The 16546-nt window shown below is 45.3% G+C and overlaps 1 protein-coding gene across 4 annotated transcripts in view; it reads right to left on the bottom strand.

Moving 5' to 3' along the window:
* The window catches only part of STAG1 (stromal antigen 1), a 365202-nt gene that overhangs the window by 265032 nt on the left and 83624 nt on the right, over window positions 1-16546 (bottom strand). For all 4 annotated transcript variants that reach the window (XM_037909148.2, XM_037909146.2, XM_043521994.1 and 1 more), the window contains one exon: window positions 9633-9800. In XM_037909148.2, the coding sequence (XP_037765076.1) occupies window positions 9633-9800 (168 nt within the window). The remainder of the gene's footprint in view (window positions 1-9632; window positions 9801-16546) is intronic.

Below are 16546 nucleotides of genomic sequence, written 5' to 3'. Positions count from 1 at the left end.
GTGGAAAATACAGTGGGGAGATTTATATACATAGAGAACATTGTTTCATGTTCAAATAAATTTGTTAGTCTCTAAGGTGCCAAAAGTACTCCTTTTCTTGAAGCAAACATCTCAACCTTCTTAAGGTCATCCATTATTAGCTCTCCTTCCCTCCTAAATAGCGAAACTACACTTTCCTTTGTCTCTTGTTTCTAATGTGTTTATACAACCTCTTATTGCCTCATCACACCAGCTGAAGGTAAAAAGGGGCAGAGCCACACAATCATTCTTCAGTTCCTTCATCTGAGAAGCATGATGGTAATAAGACTAACACAGAAGGAAGGAGGGGAGGCATGTTGTGGAATGAATATGTGCACAACACATCTCAAATTACTAGAGTTACAGTACAGGTAAGTAACCATTTTTTCTTCAAGTACCTGTATACACCTAAAATGGAACAGATATGACTTTCAGATAGTATTCCTTCTGATGGTGGGAGCTGAAGGTTGCATAAAAATTTTCCAATATCTGGATCAGCCCTCAAACCAGTTGTGATGGTATAATGCTTTACAAAAGGTATGTACTGTGACTAAGTTGTCTCTTTGCAAATGTCCATGTGGCATATATGTCTTAGAAATGCTACTGAGCTCTGGCGGAATAAGCCGATAATTTTTGAGAAGGCAATACTTTAATTACATCATAATAGGTTTAAGAACAGAAAGAACCAAGAACCACCAGGTTTAAGTCTCAAGATAGAACTGAATCTCTAACTGGTGGTTTCAGAGTAGCAGCCGTGTTAGTCTGTATTCGCAGAAAGAAAAGGAGTACTTGTGGCACCTTAGAGCTGTAGCTCACGAAAGCTTATGCTCAAATAAATTTGTTAGTCTCTAAGGTGCCACAAGTACTCCTTTTCTTCTAACTGGTGGGTAAATTCTTATAATCCATTAAAAAAACCTACCACAGTGTGGAAAAAATGGAACATCCTAGCATAAGATGGCAGTTAACAGAACTGATTTGTCCTAGTTTATTAATCAACCCAACTGAACAAAAGGGAGTGAGTTTATTGCACACTATCCTCCATTTCTTGACTGAACTGGCCGTAGATCAAACAGATAGTGGGTATTTCTGTATTTCCAGATACAGAAATACCTGCCAATTCTCCTGAGGTGAGCCACTTATAACTGACATGCACTTGATGAAGACCCTTGGAGCCAAGGGCAGACCAAAGGGGAGGACAGTATATTGGTAGTGGAGACCTGTCACTATATACCTCAGATACTCTCTATGGCTCGGTTAGATGCCCACATGATTTGCAACCCTGCAAATCAAGAGCAGCACATCAGTCATCAGGATCCAAGGAAGGAATAATGGAAGCAAGGGATACCATCCGAAATTTCATTTTGCTGATAAACGTGTTTAGCTTTTGCAAATCTAGGACAGTCCTCATACCTGAGGCATAAAAAAGTACTGAGAGTAGAAATCCCTCCCCCTATATTGAAAGAGCACTCCCTCTCTAGCTCAGATACAGAGGAATCTGCACCTCCCAAAGTGCAGACCCATGAGAGGGGTCGCTGAAAAGTGACGGGGATGGCGGATAGCAGATAAGACAGACAAATTAAATCATGTAACCTATCTACACAGTTCTCAGAATTCACTGATCCAAAAAAAATGGCACAACTTGTTTCCAAGGGAAGTGATTGGGAGGAAAGCAGTCACAGACTGCTTTGGAACAGATGAGTGTTGGTGTGATGTGTCTAGAGTAGTAGGATCTGGTGGCCTTCTGAGTTTTAAGATGCCCCTGAGACTTATCAGCCTGTCTGGAAGCGTACTAAAGCTGTCTATACAGAGATGTGTATTGCCTCCTCTGTAAGGCTGCTGTACAAAACCCAAGACAACAAGCCAAGTAGTGATGCTTGAGAATCCTTGAGAAAATGCAACGCTTCATCAGTCTTGTCAGAGAAGAGACTGCATCCCCCAAAAGATAGTTCCTCAAGAGTCTGTTGTATTTCTATAGGGATCCCAGACAACTAAAGCCATGAGGCTCTACGCTTTGTGACAGATGTCACCACTGCCCCAGAAGCTGTGTCAGCAGCAAAAAGTGCTGCCTGAAAAGAAGTCCTTGCAACAAAATGGCCCTCCATAACCAAGGAATTAAACTCTTCTCAAACATCCTCTGGGAGATTGTCAAATACTGTAATGAAATCCCAGTTTAAAAGGTCATATTTTGAAAGTAATGCCTGGTAGTTAAACACATACACTTGAAGGCAGTTTACCTCTTGCCCAAACAATAGCGGTATCTTCGGCAACAACCATCGCTGTTCTCATCCCAAAGTCTATGACAATGCAGAACAGAAGCGGGGATAGTATGGCAACCTTGACTTAAACCAGAAAATCTTAAAACTATTCTTTGTGTCTGCTCTCTAGCCTAATGCAGCATGCAGACTTGTCATACAAGACATATCAAAACAACAATCTTTGCTAGAATTCCGTAGTGTGTCAAGATGCTTCTCTGTGAACACTAACAAATGCTTTTGTAACATCAGTGAAGTTAAAAATAATCTTCTGCAGGTATTCCAAGCTTTTCTCAATAAATCTTCTCAGGGAATACAGGTAAGTTTGCTATTTCTTCGCATCACTGAATGTGTGTTAATGGTTCTGGCTGGTTGAGCACAGCCTTGACATGTTTCATCCAACAGGCTTCTACTATGTTAAAAGTGTACCGTCTAAAGCCTTCACAATGCCTCCACAATTTGAGAACTGTGATGTCAGGTATTTGGATACTAGAAAAAGCTTTTTATAATCCCCTCTCTTGTACACCTTCTCAGCCTCTCTTGCTTTGCTTTCCATCTATTCTCTCATCTCTTCTGGCTGATCTTTTAACTTCCTTGTCTTTATTGGCATATTTTTGTTCTAGAATAGCTGGGACAGTACCTTGACATGATGGGAAGGCTTGAGAGCTCTGAAGACCCTGAAAGCTATGCTGGACGGAGTGTAATTCTTTGTAGGGTCACCAAAGACAGATAGGTCAAAGGGTAGAAGCCAGATTAAACATACCTTCCTGGTAGGTTGTTGAGAGTCAGGCTAACAAATGTAAAAAATGCTGTTACAGAAACAAAAATCATAGGCAAGTGTCAGACTTGCAAATACAAACACCAACTGTGGAGAACTACAATCCACTGGACAGAAGACAAGATAGTTCTCACCAACCAGTAAATCTAGCCAACACTGTGATGATGGAGAATCAAAGCCACAAGGAAGCTCTCCATCTTAAACAGAGTATCTTCACAAGTAAGGTTAAGAAAAGAATTGGATGTTAGAATGTTAGATCGCTTTGGAGCACATGCAGACTGCCATGAGTTATCAGAGAAATAAAAATCTTTGACCTAATTATACTTGAACTGAGTGAGATGAGATGGACTGGAAAAGGCAAATTATCATCAGTGTGACTGTTTCCTATTCGGATGATAAACATCAGGAATAAGAAGGCTTATTATTGAGTAAGGAAGCTACTGAAAGAATGGGAACCTGTTAATTTAAGAATACAGACTGCTCACTGACGATCCATGCAAAAGACACAGTTGTTCAGTACTAACAAATAATGACAAACTGATCAAAGACTGTTTTTATGAGAGACAGCAGAGTATCCTTGGCAATACCAAGGAATATGACATCCTTATCCTGATGGGAGATCTAAATGCACAGGTTGTTGTTGATAATACTGGATATGAACACATTATGAGCAGATATGGCATCCTAAGGCAGAATGAAAATGGTGAATGTTTTGTTGAACTCTGTGGACAAGATCATCTTTGCATTTGGGGAAACACTATTCTCACACAAGAACAGACAAACTGACATGAAGATCAAATGTCGTCTTCATCCAGAAGTAGCTTGAACACGTTGTCATTAGTAGGTGTTGGTGAAGATAACTGTTGCACACCAGGGTGTGTACAAGCTCTGATGTTGGAAGTGACCATCTTGTCACTGGGACAATCAAAATAAAACTAAAGATGACATATTCACTCAAGACAGTAAGCATAATAGGAGAAATTTAGCAGATGTGTCAGCAAAGGTGCGTTTCAAGGTGCAACTCCCCAGTAGATTTGTAGAGTTAAAAACACTGACAGATGACATAGAAAAACTAGAGTCTGAAGAAGACCTCTGTGTAAGCTCGAACGCTTGTTTCTCTCACTAACAGAAGTTGGTCCAACAAAAATATTACCTCGTCCACCTCGTCTAATATCCTGGGACCAACATGGCTACAACAACGCTGCATAGAAGAACAATGGAAGCTTTTCAAAGAAGCAAGTGTGGATGCAGCCAGGATTACAGTAATGGTGAGAACATATAAGAAAGAAGAATGCCTCCAACCAAATGCATGTAGGTTTGTCGACGAGAGAAACAAATTAAATAAGAGAATTCAACACCCCCACGTTTCCATTGCCAATGTCCCACACATCCTCTTCCCACTCCCTCTAGTCCTCTTCCCTGCCCCATCACCTGACCAACCAACCCCTCCCTCTGTCTACTCTTCCACTCCTAATCATCCTCCCCTCCCAGAGAGCATTTGCCTGTATAGTTTATTTTTTCTTTTTTAAAAGTTTTCGTACCTTCTGAATGTTATGCTTTTCTTGGATTGCACTTCCTCAAAATAAAAATTGTCTTTGCTAGAGGATCACTGGCGCAATATGCCTGCTTCTTTTTTTTAATTCAGATTTCTGCCCTGGGTTGGACTTCAGCTCTCAATGCCAGGGGTGAACTTGGATTCAATGATCAGGACATTCCCTAACAACCAACCCTGGACCTGTGATAAAGAGGCAGTTTTCCAGTCAGCCCAAATTTGGATCACTATCAGAACCCCGCATCCCTATGAGGCACACCAGATATTAATACAATCCAAGTAACTGTAGATTTTAGAGCACTTAGAAAAGTGAAGTTGAAACAGAAAACCAGTCTCAACGTTCTTTTGCTCTCCTATAACAATGGTCACTTTTGGATTCAAAAATCTATGAAAACCAGACCACAAAAAGGTTTGAGTAACTTTGGACATGCCCAGTCAACAAAAATGTGCAAAAAATATAGTCCTTTTTGAGATTTATTAATTCTTCCATACTTCTCACAGATCGGTAAACCCCTTAAAAGACTGACTAAAAAAGATGTAGGATGGTGTTGGGAAATCCATAAGCTAAATAGTTTCAAACAGGTCCAAAAGTGAGCAATTAACCATCTGATCCTGAAATATTATGGTATAATTTAATATAATGCTACTGAATGTGGAATGGGTGCAGCAATATTACAAAATGATCAGTCAGAGCAAGTCATCACTTGCTTCCAGGACACACTTTCCAACAAAGCAAACCCATGCTCAAATACAGAGAGAATTCCTACTCACTACTTTTTCATACACCAAGTTTGACCAGTATCTCCTGGGCCATGATCATATCCATGCAGAAACAGACAACAAACCTTTGGAATCAATATTCAAAAAGCTATTGTTAACAGCTCCAAAGTATCTTGAAATATCATCAAAAATATCACTTGGATGTATAATGCAAAAGACCGTCTTCAATGTTCATCCTGATGTTCTGACTGTGCATACCTTTTGTCCACAGCACGAATGCCAAAAGACAGCTTGACAGCCCTTGCATGTAGAAGATTATGAAATCTTCTACATGCACCAGGAGGCGGAGTTTCATCAGGAACATCAACCAAGCAGATTTCTATTGTGCGACAGTTAAGCAAGTGACCCAGATACCGACATACCCAAATGCACAGTCAATTTTAAGCATTTGGAACAGTCTTTATGTCAGGATGACCAGACAGGAAGACATCTGCTCAGCCACTTAGATTTTCTTTGTCTAGCCAATATTCACTTCAAATATACTGACACTACAAAATGGTATTCTATATAAAGACAGTAGGGTAAAGATCTAAAGTTCTGAAATCCTGAAATGCTAGCTTTCATTCACTGAAGCCTGCTGGTGTTGAAGCATGTTTACATTAGGTTAAGATGTCCTGTGTTGGCCAAACATAAGCAGTGAAGTCAAAGATTTCATACACCAGTGAAGTATCTGCCATGAATTCCTAGCAAATCTCTCATGATACACTAAATATTTGGTCTACCGCAGAGCAAGTCAGGCATGGATCTATGTTTATTAGGAAATCAAGTATCCCTCCGAATGCTTGATTATAATTTCTGATTTTATTAGGAAAAAATCCCATGCACACAAGAGCAGTTTCTACCACTTAATGCTATGAAGAATCAGCATAGAATCCCATAAACTGTAGCTACAGATAATGGATCTCAGTAGACCTGTAAGTAAATTTTTAGTTTGCAGCATAAGCAGGATTTGAACATATCACATCCTTTCTGCATCACAGCCAGTCTAATGGTAAAGCAGAAGCAGCTCTCAAGATTGCCAAGTAGTTGCTAAAAAAGGCGCACAGGCATGACAAAGACCCACTGACAGCATCACCTGACTGGGAAAATACACCAACAGAAGGCGTGGAGAGCAGGCCAGCATGGCATCTCACGTCACACCACATACAGACTGTTACTTACAGAACAACTTTTGACCAAGCTGCAGTGGAAAGGTTGAGAGAACAAATTAAACAGCAATGACAACAAGCCAAATACTACTATGACACAGATACCAAAAGGCTCTTTGAATTCCACATAGAACAGTCAATATGAGTATAGACAGCACCTAACAAAAAAGACAACAGACAGGGGCAGGGAATATTTGCTAAGAGTAGCACATCGTAGAAATACAAACAACTCTACGTCTGCAATTACAATTCCCTTAGAAGAACCTTATCCTGAACAGAAGACACAACAGAATCCTACCACAGATCAAGATACAGGGAAGGTCTGCAATGAATGTGAAGTGAGTTCACTTGAGCTTGATGAGTTCGCAAAGACAATGCCAGAAAAATCTAGGAGCACAGAGATCTCCTGAGGGTAAACAGTAACAGGACGACGGCCTGAAAATAAAACTACATGAAGCAGAAGAGCAGTAAAGTTGCTTTGTAATTTCAAAGACTATGTTATTGATTGAAAAGATTCAGTTTCCATTATAGGAAGAGAGATATTACCCAGCACTCATTTAAAAAAAAAACACATCTGTGCACATGTATATGTAGACAGAGTGCCATCTTACCAACACAAGAATATATGGCGTTTTCTGAAAGTTGGTAGGTTCAATAATGTTACTGTTGTGCACTGCAAAGATCTGCACAGAAAGAGCCACTAACAACAACTCTGTCCATTCCAAATGATCGTGTCACGAGCTCTATAAGAGAGACAAGGTGGGTGAAGTAATATCTTTTATTGAACCAATTTCTGTTGGTGAGAGAGAAGCTTTCAAGCTTACATAGAGCTCTTCTTCAGGTCTGTGTCAGCTTGAAAGCTTGTCTCTCCCACCAACAGAAGTGGTCCAATAAAATGTATTACCTTATCCACCTTGTCTCTCTAATATCCCAGGAACACCATAGCTACAACAACACTGCATACAACAATCTCTACAAGTCAGCATGGAGGCCCTCAGAAGGAATGAAAGGGGAGAAAAGGCATATATATATATCCAAGTCTGACCAGTTTTTAACCTTGGTTTCTGAAACACTGGTGAACGTGGTTTTTCTCTGTCTACACTTGCAACTAAACAAGTGTTATGCATAATTTCAGATCTATGTGTACTAACACCCATTGTCAGTAATGAGTCATTTTTTACTGTTGACCAGAGTAAAATTTCACCTAAGTGCCTAAGCTACTATTGAAAATGGGACTTAGGCATTTCTGAAAATTTTATCGCAGGCATGAGAGCAACCTCGCTCACACTACTACTTTCTTCATGTGCCCAGGGCTCCTGCCCTCTAACAAGTCCCCTCTTCCTACAAGCACAGCACACGTCCTTCATGAGAGAGAGAGAGAGAGAACGAACTGCTACTTTCCCTATCTCAGTTTCTTCTGAATTGAATCCCAAAGTGTCACAAAACACACAAATTTCTCCTTTGAAATTTGCCAAGAACAGGTTGTACCGTTGGAGTCTGTGTTCCTACCACCTTTATGTTTTGCTATATTTATGGATCCTATTCAGAACAGAAGCAATGCAACTATTCTTAAACAACTGAGTTCCACTCACAAAGGCACTCACAAAAAAAATCAAAAAAATCTCCACCAGCAAAGCAGTCATTTGTACCTTTTCTCTGGCTTCCATTTATATCAATGGCTCTCAGATAAACACCCAACACAGATCATATCATATTTCCTACCTCATAATAAAACTGAAAACAAATTCCAAAATAACCTTGGAATAACCTGCCAAAACAAAACTGAAAATGTGTTGAAAATGAACAGAAGTGATAGCTCTGATGCAGTAAAACAAAATGAAGAAAATGAACCAGGAAGATTTCCATAGTTCTGTTATGAGAAAATTTGTTCTGTTTTCACCTACTAGATAAGAAGGGTAAAACCTACATCCCCAAATTCACAAAATGTAGAAGATTTTAGAATTCTGATTTTCTTCAGGTTTACTGCTACATTCTCTACTTTAATCCACAATCCAGTCCCATCATGGATTAATGTCTGGTGCGTAAAATTTTCAAAAGGGCTTAAGTGACTTCAGATGGTCTCTTTTTCAAAAGTGACGCAGGCACTTAGGAGCCTAAGTGCTATTAAAAGTCAATGAGTCTTAGAGTCCTAAATTCATTAAGTGATTTTTGAAATTAGGACTTCACCTAAGTCATTTAGAATAAAATTTTCAAAACCACCTAAGTGGCTTAGCCTAAACCTCCCTAAGAGATGATCATACGTATATAAGCATCAGACCAAGCACAGCTTTCTCTCATAAACTTACCTTCCTTCCCAATATCTGAATCCTCTACTACTCAGTTGTCAAAATACTTCATTCCTACACTGAACCAGGAAGGTCACTGCAGTCCTAGGGGTCCACAGTGAAAATCAACGCTCTAGTGCAGGGGTAGTCAACAGATGGATGGCAGACCAAATCCAGACACTTTTGAATGGACCCCAAGATCTTTTTATTTACTTATATTATTATAATTTAATTATTTTCTCTGGAGTCTGGATCTTGACAAAAAATAATTGACTAGCCCATTCTAGTGGAATGATTCCACTAGCCAAAAGCCTGTAATCCTGGAGGTGAAGGCTGTGAATCCTTTTCCCTAGAATTGAAAATGGGACTTGGGCTCTAAGCCATTTCAGTACTTTTGAAAAGTTTACCTGCTGTGATTAAACATCTCACATCTTTTCTGCCTTGCTATACTTAATACATGATAACCTTCATAAAAAGCTGCTTTAATATATTCCCTAATATTCGTACTCACTTGTTTTTCCATTTTAAAATAACAAAATAGTGAAGAAATTAACTGAAGTAGAAGACTTCTTCTAGGACTATGGTTATTCCACATATAATCTCCAGCTTGATCACATTCCATATTTCTTTATTTACTTCAACATACAAGCTGATGGGAAAATCTTAACATAATACCCAGAGATTCCATCAGTCTGATACAGATCATCAAAAGACAACTACTATACACTAGTTTACAAAAGTTGTTTGTTACAGTTTAGTGAAAATATTGAGTGATCAAGCTGTAACAAAGATGAACAAACACCACATTAGTTATTTTACCTGCATCGCACTTTTCCCCAGTTTCACCACCTCAAACAAAGTGACAGGGTCCCCGCCTTCTCCATTCTGTTGAGGGTGACCATTAGCTCTTCCACGACCTATTCCTCTAGTTCCAGGTTCAGAACGGCTCTTATCTCCTGGAGACTTTCGAGGTTTCTTATTGGCAGACTAGATAAAGGGAACAGCATAATGAAAATTGGGTGTAGTTATAACATTTGAATGAATTAATTCAAAATGTCTTGTAAACCATTTATACATATCAATAAACAACTGTTGTGATAAGTACTTGGTAGGCATTTTATGTGTAATGTCAAGTTACGAAGTATGAATTCCTAGCACCAAAGAGTTAACAGGACATATTCCATAATACCAGTCTTAACCAATACAATAAATACATAAAACAATGCAATGTCATGCTTGCAATTATGCATAAAAGTCAAGAAAATTAAAAATTATGGTCAATGTAACAAAAATATCTGTCATATACTCACTTACACAATAACTAGTGAATCTTATTTACAGAATTACTGCATCCTATTTACCTCAGGACACAATTACCAAGTTCACAGGGACCAACCGCATGTTGTTTTTCTGAAAATGTGTTCTTCCCCTTCATCACCATCCAACTACAGCTTGTTATTAGCTCCTTATTTGCCCATAAGAAAGGCTTAGCTCAGTGGTGGCCAACCTGAGCCTAAGAAGGAGCCAGAATTTACCAATGTACATCACCAAAGAGCCACAGTAATACATCAGCAGCCCCCCATCAGCTCCCCCCAACCCCTTGCTCCCAGTGCCTCCCGCCAACCAGCAGTCCCACTGATCAGCGCCTCCTCCTCCCTCCCTGCACTTCTTGATCAGCTGTTTCGCTGTGTGAAGGAAGCTTTGGGGGAGAGGGGAAGGAACGAGGGCAGTGCCTCAGGGGAGGGTGCGGGAAGGGGTGGAGTGGGCACAGGGCCTGTGGCAGAGCCTGGGGTTGAGCACCCCCCAGCACATTGGAAAGCTGGCGCCTGTAGCTCCAGTCCTGGAGTCGGTGCCTATACAAGGAGCCATATATTAACTTCTGAAGAGCCGCATGTTGGCCACCCCTGGCTTAGCTGTTCTCTTTCCACACCACTAAAATTAATCAATAATTGGATTTATACGGACAAATACAATTGATGATATGGTCACTTCTTGCCACTAAATTTGTGGTGGAAATCCTGGCCCTCCTGAAGTCAACAGGAGTTCTACCTATGAATCTATGTCATTTAATATAAGATTTCTTTAGTTCCTTCATACCTATAGCTCCCCTTTGTGTGGTCTACCTGATCCAAACAGCTTGGAGATCAGCCTTGCCATGTATGTAAATCATTTTGCTCAAGACAGTTAGTCCCTTATAAAGAGTTAATCTTCTGATGGCATAATTGTACACAGGCCACTCTCGTTCTGTTATCACTTGCCATGTGAATGGTAAAACTGTTTTGGGGAATTTTGTGAAGAAAGTTCTCTACTGAGCTTACTGCTGCTCAAAGCTCCAGAAAAAACGGTTACTCACCTTTGTAACAGGTGTTCTTCAAGATGTGTTGCTCATATCCATTCCAATTAGGTGTACGCACGCCGCATGCACGGAGTTTTACCCTAGTAACACCCAGTGGGTCGGCTGTGGAGCACCCTGGAGTGGCGCCTTCATGGCGCTCGATATATACCCGAGCCGACCCACCACCTCCTCAGTTCCTTCTTGCCGGCTACTCCGACAGAAGGGAACTGGGGCAGGTTTGGAATGGATATGAGCAACACATCTCGAAGAATGACAGTTACAAAGGTGAGTAACCATTTTTTCTGCTTTGAGTGCTTGCTCATATCAATTCCAATTAGGTGACCCCCAAGCCTTACCTAGGCGGTGGGGTCGGAGTGAAGTAACATGGATTGCAGTACCGCTCTACCAAATACCGCATCGTCTCTGGCGTGCCGGACAATGGCACAGTGCAAGGCAAAAGTGTGCACTGAGGACAAAGTTGCTGCTCTGCAGATCTCCTGGATCGGTACCTGGGCCAGAAACGCCACAGACGAGGCCTGAGCCCTTGTGGAGTGAGCGGTGAGGGCTGGGGTCGGTACACCAGCCAGATCATAGCAAGCGCGGATGCAGGAAGTGATCCATGAAGAGATCTGCTGAGAGGAGACCAGGAGGCCTTTCATCCGGTCCGCCACCACAATGAAGAGCTGGGTCATCTTCCTAACCGGCTTCATGCGCTTAATGTAGAAGGCAAGGGCCCTACAGATATCAAGGAAGTGCAGCCACTGTTTCCAGGGACCGGCGTGTGGTTTTGGATAAAAAACCATGAGAAAAGTGTCCTGGCTGGTATGGAAGGCCGACATCATCTTTGGGAGAAAGGCTGGGTGAGGCTGAAGCTCCACCTTATCTTTACGGAAAACTGTAAGGGGGTTCCGAGGTGAGGGCTCTCAGCTTGGAGACACTCCACGCTGACGTGATAGTGACAAGGAAAGCCGTCTTCCAGGAGAGACAGAGGAGGGAGCAGGTGGCCTGTGGCTCAAACGGGGACCCCATGAGTCTGGAAAGGACGAGGTTAAGGTCCCATGTGGGGACCAGCTGCCGAACCTGAGGGTAGAGGTGGTCCAGGCCCTTGAGAAAACTGCCAACCATGGGATTGGCAAAGACAGGGCGGTCATCCACACTCAGGTGAAACGCCGAGATGGCCACAAGATGAACTCTGACAGAGGATGCCAACAGGGCTTGCTGCTTCAGATCCAGGAGGTAGTTCAAAACGAGAGGCATGGACGCCTGGAGAGGGGGCAAGCTGCATTGGGTGCACCAGCACAAAAACCTCTTCCACTTAGCCATATATGTGGCCCAAGTGGAGGATTTCCTGCTGCCCATCAGTACTTGCTGTATGGATTCCAAACAAGATGCTCTGAAGGTTCAGCCATGCAGCATCCATGCCGTGAGGTGGAGAGACTGTAGGTCAGGATGGTAGAGGTGACCATGATCCTGAGTAAGCAGGTCAGGAAGAAGAGGCAATGGGACTGGAGCGTCCACAGACGGCTCCAATAGCGTGGTGTACCAACACTGTCTGGGCCACACTGGAGCCACCAGAATCACTCGCGCCCTGTCCCTGTGCTCCAGCCCCAGAGTCGGCTTGAGCAGGACCTTGTACACAAGGGGGAATGGGGGATAGGCGTAAAATAGACGACCAGTCCATGGGAGCAGGAGGCGTCTGTGAGAGAGCCCGGGGAGCAGAAAGCCAGGCATTTCTGATTGCTGCAGGAGGCAAACAGGTCGATCTGGGGAAACCCCCACCTTCGGAAGATGGGGTGGATGACATCCGGTTGAAGCGATCACTCGTGGGAGCAGAAGGACCTCCTCAGGCGGTCCACCAGCGTGTTCTGGACCCCAGGTAGAAAGGATGCCACCAGGTGAATAAGAGTGGGCTATGAAGAATTCCCACAGTCCAACGGCCTCCTGACAGAGGAGGAAGGAGTGGGCCCCCCTTGTTTGTTGATGTAGAACATGGCCATGGTGTTGTCTGTGAGGACCACCACACAACAACCCTGCAGCCGCTCCTGGAAAGCTTGACAGGGAAAGCGAACCGTCATCAGCTCTCGGAAGTTGATATGAAGGAAGAGCGCGGACGGAGGCCATAGGGCCCCGCGTCTGATGGTCCCCGAGGTGGGCGCCCCATCCCAGGGCTGATGCATCCATGACCAGAGACAAGGAGGGCTGCAGGCTCTGAAATGGGACTCCTTTGCATGCCACCCGGCAATCTAGCCACCAGCAGAGGGAGGCCAGGACCCACTCCGGGATGGTGACCACCAAGTTCAGGCTGTCTCGACCTGGAGATAGACTGATGCTAACCAGGCTTGCAACAGGCGGAGTCGAAGTCTGGCACGCCTGGTTACATATGTGCAGGAAGTCATGTGGCTGAGAAGACTCAGGCAATTTCTTGCCGACGAGGTCAGGAAGCTCTAAAGGCTCCAGACGAGGCCCACTATAGCCTGGAAACGAGCGTCCAGCAGGAGGGCTTGTGCCTGCATGGAATCCAGAACCGCCCCAGTGAATTCTAATCTCTGGGTCGGTTCTAGAATCGACTTTGCCACGTTGAGGAGGAGGTCCAGCCGAAAAAACGTGTCCATGACCAACAGGTGGGACTGCACCTGTTCCCTAGTGCATCCTCGGATTAGCCAGCCATCGAGGTAAGGGTATACCTGCACCCACCGTTGACGAAGGAAGGCCGCCACGACTGACATACATTTGATGAACACTCGGGGGTCGCTGAGAGACAGAAGAGGAGGGCCATGAACTCATAGTGTTCGTGGTTGACCACAAAGCAGAGGAAGCATCTCTGTGCCGGATTAATAGCTATGTGGAAATACGCATCCTTCCCGTCGAGGGTGGCGTACCAGTCTCCAGGAAAGGTATGATCGTGCCCAAGACGACCATGCAGAACTTCAACTTTACCATGAACTTGTTGAGTCTGCGCAGGTCCATAATGGGCCAAAGCCCGCTCTTTGTCTTGAGGATTAGGAAGTATCGGGAGTAAAAACCCCTGCCCCTTAGTTCCCTCTGAACCTCCTCGATTGCCCCCATGGCAAGGAGCGTCTGAACCTCCTGAATAAGGAGTTGCTCATGAGAAGGGTCCCTGAAGAGGGATGGGGAAGGAGGGTGGGGAGGAAGAAAATTGGAGAGAGTATCCCACTTCCACCATGCGGAGGACCCAGCGATCCGTGGTTATTTGAGACCAAGCATGGTGGAAATTGGATAAACGCCTCAAGAAAGGATCCTGAGCGAGGTCCGGTACACCATCCTCGGGCGTCCCTTCAGAAGGCCTGTTTTGAGCCCGACGAAGGCTGGGTCGGGCCCTGGCCTTGTCCTGATGGGGGGTTGGAGGGTTTCCTCCTGCCATTATGCCCCCACCTCCTATAGAAGTCCTATCTCAGCTGAGGACGATATGCGCATTGTTGTGGCTGTTGAGGCTTGAAGGGTTTCTGCTGGGTAGCTGGTGTGTGCAGGTCCAGGGACTTCATTGTCGCCCTTGAATCCTTAAGGCTATGTAGCCTTGAGTCAGTCTTTTCCGAGAACAGGCCCTCGCCATCAAAGCGGAGGTCCTGCAGTGTTTGCTAAAGCTCTGGGGGCAGGCCGGAGGCTTGTAGCTAGGAGATACGCCTCATCGCGATCCCTGAAGACCAAGTACATGCGGCAGAGTCCACAGGGTCCGGCGAGGCCTGCAAAGAGGTCCGTGCCACTGTTTTGCCTTCATCAACCAGAGTCCCAAACTCCTCTCTGGACTCAGGAGGTACCAACTCCTTAAAACTTCAGCATGAAGTTCCAGGAGTTAAAATTGTAATGACTCAGGAGCGCCTGCTGATTAGCAATCCTGAGCTGAAGTCCCCCCGAAGAGTAAACTTTGTGTCCAAACAAATCAAGGCGATTGGTGTCCTTTGATATGGTCGCTGGGGACGGCTGGCCATGTCATTCCTTTTCATTCACGGATGCAACCACGAGCGAACAGGGCTGTGGGTGGGTGAACAGATAATCATACCCCTTCAAGGGGACAAAGTATTTCCGCTCCACCCCCTTAGCAGTCAGGGGGATGGACGCAGGAGTCTGCCAGATTGTCCTGACATTATCTTGGATGGTCTGAATAAGGGACAGGGCCACCCCGATGGAGCTTCTGCAGTCCGAATGTCCACAGTGGGGTCCTCCACCTCTACCACCTCCTCCGCCCGAAGGTTCATATTCCGTGCCACCAAGCACAGGAGGTCCTGGTGGGCACGGAGGTCTATCGGAGTGGGACCCGAGACAGCAGTGCCTGCTACTGCCTCGTCGGGTAAGGAGGCGGCCACGCGGGGGAGAGGGTGGTGTAGGGTTCCTTGCAGAGCTGGGGCTAGTTGTTCTGTGCCACTGACCTTGGGGGCCAGTCCAGGAATTGGTGTCTGAGGAGGTCCTGAAGCGGGGAGAGAAGCCACCACAGTCTCCGTGCCCCCCGGGGCAGGCCGGCTGGCAGTAGCCTCTGGCACTCGCAGCTCGGATGGGACTGAAGCCCTAGACGGAGAACCCTGGGCCTGGCGGTATGCCCATGGCATCCAGAACGGCCACTGACTGGGCCCCTGCGCCCGCCAAGATCCTACCCCTCCCTCCAGGAAGCTAAGGTCCGAAAAACACGACCCCACCTCTGATCCCAAAGAGTGAGAAGCAGAGTGTGATGGCCAAGCCGGTGCCAAGCAGATCTGCGCCGGTTTACGGCGATGGGGAACAGTGCTGCGAGGCTGGGGAGCAGTTCCAGGACCTGGACCGGTACCGAGACCTGGAACAGCGCCTGGATCTGGGCAGAGATGTTGAATGGTGGCAAGTCCAGGATCTGCTCCTTGACAACAACCAGCGGGAAGAGCGGTATCTGGACTGGCGACAGGAGCAAGAGCAGTACCGCCGCGAGTACAACCGGCGCCACAAAGGAGAGCGGTGCTGGGACTGCAAGCGGCGGGACTGGGAATGGTGCCAAGAGCGGGATCAGTGACGTAGCTCCATCAATGGTGCCGATGGGTGATTCAGGGTCGGCTTGCCCTGGGATGGTGCCACGGGAGGGATGCCGATGCCGTCATGGCAATAAGATCCCTTGCAGACGCAAAAGTATCTGGGGTAGACGGCAACTGGGTCTCAACCATGCTGCATGCCAGGGAGTCCAGCGGTACCGGACTCAATGGCCCTGAGGAGAGAGCCACTGTCAACAGTGCCAGGGTCGTAGCCTGTGCCCCAAGACGCTCCCCTCCAGGACGCATCTTCACCGGCGGTTCCAGGGAGACTGGTCTCTGCAGAAGCGGGCCACCCTTTTCCTGCTTCCAGTGCTGCTTCTGGCCAGGAGAATGGGAGCGGTGCCAGGCCGATGCTGCCAGTTGCGGTGCCGGGGAGCATCAGTGCTGTG

The sequence above is a fragment of the Chelonia mydas genome, chromosome 9, assembly GCF_015237465.2.
Source record: "Chelonia mydas isolate rCheMyd1 chromosome 9, rCheMyd1.pri.v2, whole genome shotgun sequence".
NCBI lineage: Eukaryota > Metazoa > Chordata > Testudines > Cheloniidae > Chelonia > Chelonia mydas.
Note: the sequence above shows the minus strand (reverse complement) of the source record. Positions and strands in the feature narration are given on the sequence as shown.